We start from the raw sequence: 7,067 nt of genomic DNA, 5'->3' as shown, positions 1-7,067 counted from the left end.
CGCAGATATTGTGAATATAATGCTTCCACTCTCTTAGGAAAAGATACATTCCTAAACTTATTTGACCAACATTTTATAAATTAGATATCAAATGCTGTCAGCTTAGCCCAGGCGTTCCTAAATATCTGTCAAACATTAACTATGAATGATTGAGGAAGTAGTAGGAGACTCTTTGAAACAGACTGTATAGATTCTTGCCACTTGGAGATAATTCAGATTAACCTGGGAAGCAAATAGAAATATGCTAGGTTTTAGGATTGCAATGCTTTGTATTCAGTTCCAAAAGAGTGCTTTGTAGTGTATGGAAAAATCAGTCTGGTTGCTAGCTCATTAGTGATCAGAAGCTGAGTGATCAGAAGAGAAGATGCAGCTACTTTAAAAGATACGGACAGAAATTAATTTTGCACTTCCATACGTTCTACGGCACCTTTTTACAAATTATTTCCATGATAGCACACAGTCTAATAATTCCCTTGTATGAATGCTGTGCCATGCTAAATAGTGCAAGGTTTTGATACCTGGACTTTTTATAGGAGATGACCAGGCTGAGCCCAAGGGAGGGATCAAGCACATCATCAGTCTTGAGTCCCTTCGCACCCACAAAAGACCTAAATCCAGCCCATCTTAAATTCCATTGACTTTTATCTACCACCAATTCACTCTGACCATTAGTATTTCAGATTCTTGTAGAGAGTGTTAGTTATAATAAACCTATATTCATTTGAACAACCTGGGCTTCTTGCACTTAACACTTTTGTTTTAGTTAGAGACTTTTTGTATCAGAAAATTAAAAGTCATTACTGTGTAACAAGACCCCAGGAGAATCAACTCAAGGGAAGTTTGACACTGTATTTCAAAACATTCCAAGTATGTTGATAGCTTAATCAAAACAGAGACATACCAGGAGGAGTATTTAATATTCTTAGATACTCCCAGTGAAGTCATACAAGGGGAGCTCTGAAGGAGGCAAATACCAACAAAACTTGTAAGAAAAATTGGAATCCTATCACAGCATCCTTTGATCAGATGCCCTGCTAGTTAAAATCTAAGCCAAAATGCTGCCATCAATTACATAAGAAGGGATCAGCACTGGATTCGGTTTCAAGATTTTACTGTGCGTCTGTATTAAAACAAACAGTACTTCCTCAGCAAGTAAGCTCAGTCTTCCCTTTTTTCCATCTGCAGTATGGGCATAAATAATACAAAGAGAAGTACATTTGTTATACAATCTACATAAAGAATGCTTGAATAATATATGTGCTTTGTGCTTATAAAAAATGCAACATAAATGCCTATTGTTATAACTCACCCAGAGGATGCTAATAGCAGAATATATTATTCTAGATATTTAATATGTTTATTAAAATATACTATGTGCATTTAAATATATTGTATACATTCTATATAGAGACTTGCTCTGACAGGAGTGAAAAGTGCAAGTACAGATATTATTTCTGTGCATTGACTTGAATCCACCATAATGCTGTAGCAATAAGAGTACATCTTTCATTTAATGCAGACTCTGAATGGAGCAGGGGAATTCTCTCATTAGATGTGCTTGGGTCCTGTCAGTTGCCACTTTATGCTTCCTTGGGCTTCACTGCTATGTGGTGACAGACTGCCATGAACTGTGGGGAGGGAGAATGAAGAGGGTGGAATGGTTGGGGAAGCAAAAGTGATTGCTTTTGGGCGAGATCATCCGTGGCTTTGGGGTGAGATACCACCAGTACGCTGATGACACCCAGCTGTACATCTCCACCCCAGGCCACCCCAACGATGCCCTTGAAGTGATGTCCCAGTGCCTGGAGGCTGTGCGGATCTGGATGGGGAGGAACAGGCTCAGGCTCAACCCTTCCAAGACTGAGTGGCTGTGGCTCCCGGCATCCCGATATAGTCAGTTGACTCCATCACTGACTATTGGGGGCGAGTCGTTGGCCCCCACAGAGAGGGCTCGCAATCTGGGAGTCCTCCTGGATAGGCAGCTGTCCTTGGAGGAACATCTGACGGCTGTAACCAGGGGGACCTTTTGTCAGGTTCGCCTGATCCGCCAGTTGCGGCCCTTTCTTGATCGGGATTCCCTGTGCACAGTCACTCATGCCCTCGTCACCTCTCGCCTTGACTACTGCAACACTCTCTACATGGGGCTCCCCTTGAGGAGCACCCGGAGGCTCCAACTGGTCCAGAATGCAGCAGCGCGGGTAGTGACGGGAGCAGCCTGGCGCTCCCATGTAACACCGCTCCTGCGCGAGCTGCACTGGCTCCCAGTGGTCTTCCGGGTGCGCTTCAAGGTGTTGGTTATCACCTTTAAAGCGCTCCATGGCATAGGGCCTAGCTATCTTCGAGACCGCCTGCTGCCACCGACGATCTCCCATCGACCCGTGCGCTCCCACAGAGAGGGCCTCCTCGGGGTGCCATCAGCCAAACAGTGCAGGCTGGTGACCCCCAGGGGGAGGGCCTTCTCTGTGGGGGCACCTACCCTCTGGAATCAATTGCCTCCAGAGATAAGGAGAATCCAAGACCTCGGTACCTTCCGCCGTGCCCTTAAAACTTTCCTTTTCCAGCAAGCCGGGCTGGCCTAATTTTTTAAGTGTTTTTAAGTGTTTTGTTTATTGTTTTTAATTAATGGGGCCAAATTTATATATGTATATTTTAACTGTATTTTAATATTTGTACTTGATGTTTTTACTTGGCTGTTCACTGCCCTGAGTCCTCAGGGAGAAGGGCGGTATACAAATTCAAAATAAAATAAATAAAATAAAATAAAATAAAATTGCTGTATCTTCTCGAGATACCTCCTGGGAGAAAGAGGGAGCTGCATACTAAATTATGCTTTAATTGACTGTTATGAAAATACCTAACCTGAACCTGATTGGTTACACGGGGTGGGCAATGAGAGACTGCTAAGGGAGGGAAAAGTTGAACTTAGGGATTTTGGTGTGCAATTCTCAGTTCTGGCTTTGCATAACAGCAATACACTTGACCTCTAATAAATTATACTTTTATCAACAAATGGAGCCAATGATCATTTCTATTTAGAGGCTTAAGTTGTGGCAGGTCTGACAGGTCTTTTCTCATTACCCCCATCCTTTTAAGGATCTCCCTGAAAATATACCCCAGATGTTGAGGAACGCCCTGGAATGTAAGGAGACGAGGCTTCTTTGGGACCCCCCCCAAAACAGCCCTGATTTCTGCCTCTCGTCCCATCAGCAGGAATGTTTGGGGTGATTCTCTGCTTGAGGGCTATTCCCACTGTAGGAACCTATGCCAGAGTAGGTCTAATGAACTATTGTCCTACATATAAAGGTAGTCTTTGACTTATGATGATTTGTTTAACAGCCATTCAAAGTTACAACAGTGTTGAAAAAAGTGATTTGACTGGTCCTTGCATTTATGACCATCGCAGTGCCCCCACAATCACGTGATTGTGATTTAGGCAACTAGGCACCTGTTGTGCATTTAGGACGGCTGTAGCATCCTGGGATCATGTGATCACCATTTGCAACCTTCCCAGCTGGCTTCTGACAAGCAAAGTCAATAAGGAACCTAGCAGGGAAGGTTGCAAATTGCAATCATGTGATGTTTTGCTTAGCAACTATGGCAAAAAGGTTGTGAGATTGAATGTGGTGTTTCACTTAATGAGTGCACCATTTGACAATAAATTTGATGCTCCCAACTGGTGTCGTAAGTTGAGACTACCTGTTCATCAAAAAGAAAAAATGGCAACTGTTGGAGAACAGTTTTCCTTTTATGTGACTATTATTATTATTTGGCTCAAGTAGAAGATAGAGCTGTGTGAAGACAAGCTACTCCAAGTGCCTATTTGGCCATTCTGCAACATTAAGCCTCCCATCATGGGATGTGTCATCCCACACGTCAAATATAGCATCACTTATTCAGTGGCTGCATCGATTCTGAAGATGCAGAAAAAAGAATGGGCTCTTCCTAGTTCTGGCAAGATTTGGGATAAAGCTGATATTTCATCCCAAAAGTAACTCAGCTGACCCAAACAATGATCCACTTCCACTGAGAAAACTAATGTGAAGCTATTGAGGAATTGAATTTGGAACCTAGTCTGGTTAGTTCTGTGACCTCATCCTATTTTTCTAATCCAAAGCCTGAAAAATCCTAACAATAGTTCACTCAGTGCTTATGAATGAACCATTGTTTAGCACTGATTACAATTTGTAAAGTAAATGGCATCTGAAGAGAGGGAAGAAGAAAGAGGAGCTCATCATATCATGACAATCGGGTCCCACCCGTTTCTCTTTACAAAGAGAGTCTCTGTCTTTGTAGTGTCCATTTGCAACCCAGAGATTATAGACCAAAGAAGGGATTCTAACAGCAACATACAACTCCCTTGGGGCCTTGGGGCCTATCAGTCTCTGCAACTCATAGCTCCACCAGGTCATCGGTGGAAAGTATCTTGATAGTGATTTGACCTGGCACTTCTGCTTCTTGCTGGCCTCTGCCATGGAGTTGGTACTTCTGAAGATCCCGAGGGTTACTGGGTGACCCAGACAACCGGACTTCTCCCAGGAATCGGTCAAAGAAAGCATTGTGCCAGACCTAAAGTGAAGAGAAGACAAAGAAAAATCTACCATTGCCTTTATACAAGGTGTTTCCTTAGTTAAAAGGGTATTGTCCAATGCAAAAGTCCTCATCCAGACGAGATCAACTCTTCAAACTTTGCTCAGAGTTTACTCTCTGTTGCACATCCTTTTGGCCAAATTCACTGGGGCTGAAAAACTGTTTTCTTAACAGTGTAATTGGATTTATTTAACTGTAATGTAATCATGATAATCATTTCCATCTTGTAGATGGGATTAGTGTAGGGATGGGAGATAAGATTTGAAAGCCAGAACAAGACCCTGCAAGAAATGGCACACCAAAGCAATTGCATGAATATGTCCAGGAACTTACTGGGGCTGAGGTTGACTTTGTGGAGTCTTGATGACCACTGCTTTACTACTATTAATCATCTTGTAAGCTAGCAGCTTTAGGCAGTTCTCTATTTACAACCATTCACTCAGTGACCATTCAAAATTATAACAGCACTGAAAAAAGTGACTTATGACTGTTTCTCACACTTATGACCGTTGCAGCATTGCTATAGCTGTGAAATCAAAATTTGGATCCTTGGCAACTGGTACGTATTTAGGACAGTTGCAATGTCCCAGATGTGATCACCATTTGTAACCTTCCCAGCTGGCTTTGGACAAGCAAGATCCATGAGCGAAGCTAAATTTGCTTAATGACTGCACAATTCACTTAACAGCTGCAGTGATTTGCCTAACAACTGTGGCAAAAAAGGTCATAAAATGAGGCACAATTCACTTAACAACTGCTTTGCTTAGCAACCAAAATGTTGGACTCAATTGTGGTTGTAAATCGAGGACTACCTGCATTATCCTAAGGAAAAGCTTTAGGGTTTCTGTACAGGTAGTTCTTGACTTACGACCACAATTGAGCCCACAATTTCTGTTGCTATGTGAGACTTAAATGAATAACTGTAGTTGTTAAGTTAGTATCTATTCAGCGAATCTGGTTTCCCCATTGACTTTGCTTGTCAGAAGGTCACAAAAGTGGATCCAGGACACTGCAATGGTCATAAATATGAGTCAGTTGCCAAGCATCTGAATTTTGATCATGTGACCATGGGGATGCTGCAATGATCATAAGTGTGAAAAACAGCCCAAAGACACTTTTTCCAGCATCATTGTAACTGAATGGTCACTAAATGAACTGTTCAAAGTTGAGGACTATCTGTATTCTTTCTGGATGTCAGCAGTTTGGAGAGATTTTCTCATGGGAATGCAACATATAGGCAAAGGATTTAGAAGCTTTCTGCTGCATTTTTCAGGATTATTCAGGAGCCTGGATAGCTCTGCAGACTAAGCACTGTAATTTAACACCAGCTGTCTGCAATTAAAGTAAGTTCGAATCTCACCAGGCTCAAGGTTGACTCAGCCTTCCATCCTTTCTAAGGTAGGTAAATTGAGGATCCAGTTTGTGGGGGCAATAAGCTGACTGTATAAATATACAAAAGAATGAAGGCTATTGCTTAACGCACTGTAAGCCACCTTGAGTCTCCGGAGAAGGGCGGCATATAAATCAAATTAAAAAAAAAAAAAGTAAAAAAAAAATTCTGAACGACTATCTCGCAACTGCATGCAGTGACTATTCCAACTCAAAGGGCATCCAGGGTGTCAGTACTAATAGAAAAAAAAAAACAACATCTCTGTGGAGAAACCTGGCAACATTCCACTCTCTCTTCCTCTTGTCAGCATTGAGGCTGCTGTCAAATAGCTCCTGGCAGATATCCTGGTCCCTGTATAAAAATACAACTGTAATTGCCTTTCGCTTTGTAAAAATCCAGCAGTGTTTAAACTTGAAATACCAATGAGTGATTCTAGGAAGTTGTGAATTAACAGAATAACAGAGTTGGAAGGGACCTTGGAGGTTAGTTTAGTTAGTTAGTTTATTATATTTATATAATAAACATAAATATGTTCATCGGGGCGGTGAACAGCCAGCAAATAAAATACACAGATACAAAATTTAAAACAATATTAAAATCCAATTAAATCAATTTGGCCCATAGTTAAAAACCCTATATTAAAACCCCTAATTTTTAAAACAATTCTTTATAAAAAGAGTAGGTCAGGCCAGCCTGGCTTGATGAAACAAAAACGTCTTTAGGGCAGTTCGGAAAGCACGAAAGTTAGGGATCCGCCGTATCTCTGGGGGCAACTCGTTCCAGAGGGTAGGTGCCCCCACAGAGAATGCTCTCCCCCTGGGGGCCGCCAGCCGGCATTGTATGGCCGACGGCACCCTGAGGAGGCCCTCTCTGTGGGAGCGTACTGGTCGATGGGAGGCTACCGGTGGCAGAAGACGGTCTTGTAAGTACCTGGGTCCTAAGTCAGGACCCTAACCTGGGTCCTCTAGTCCAACTCCCTGCTCAAGCAGGAGACCCAACACCATTCCAGACAAAATGACCATCCAATCTGTTCTTAAAAACCTCCAGTGTTGGAGCACCCACAATCTCTGAAGGCAAGTTGTTCTGCTGG

At 42.4% G+C, this 7,067-nt stretch overlaps 1 protein-coding gene across 2 annotated transcripts in view; it reads right to left on the bottom strand.

Moving 5' to 3' along the window:
- Positions 1 to 940: 940 nt before the first annotated feature.
- Positions 941 to 7,067, bottom strand: part of CAPN6 (calpain 6) — a 94,292-nt gene continuing 88,165 nt past the window's right edge. The window contains exons 13-14 of one of the 2 annotated variants that reach the window (XM_070952031.1): positions 4,440 to 4,566; positions 941 to 1,179 (exon numbers count right to left, since the gene is read on the bottom strand). In XM_070952031.1, coding sequence (XP_070808132.1) covers positions 1,046 to 1,179; positions 4,440 to 4,566 — 261 coding nt within the window. In that variant the 3' untranslated portion in view covers positions 941 to 1,045. Of the gene's footprint in view, positions 1,180 to 2,364; positions 4,567 to 7,067 lie in introns of those variants that run through there. The other variant, XM_070952032.1, reaches the window with a different exon arrangement.

Source organism: Pituophis catenifer, unplaced genomic scaffold (assembly GCF_029215685.1).
Source record: "Pituophis catenifer annectens isolate HBS135680 unplaced genomic scaffold, rPitCat1.0.hap2 SCAF_11, whole genome shotgun sequence".
Taxonomy (NCBI): Eukaryota; Metazoa; Chordata; class Lepidosauria; order Squamata; family Colubridae; genus Pituophis; species Pituophis catenifer.
The sequence above is the reverse complement of the archived record's forward strand: the minus strand, read 5'-3'. Positions and strand labels throughout refer to the sequence as shown.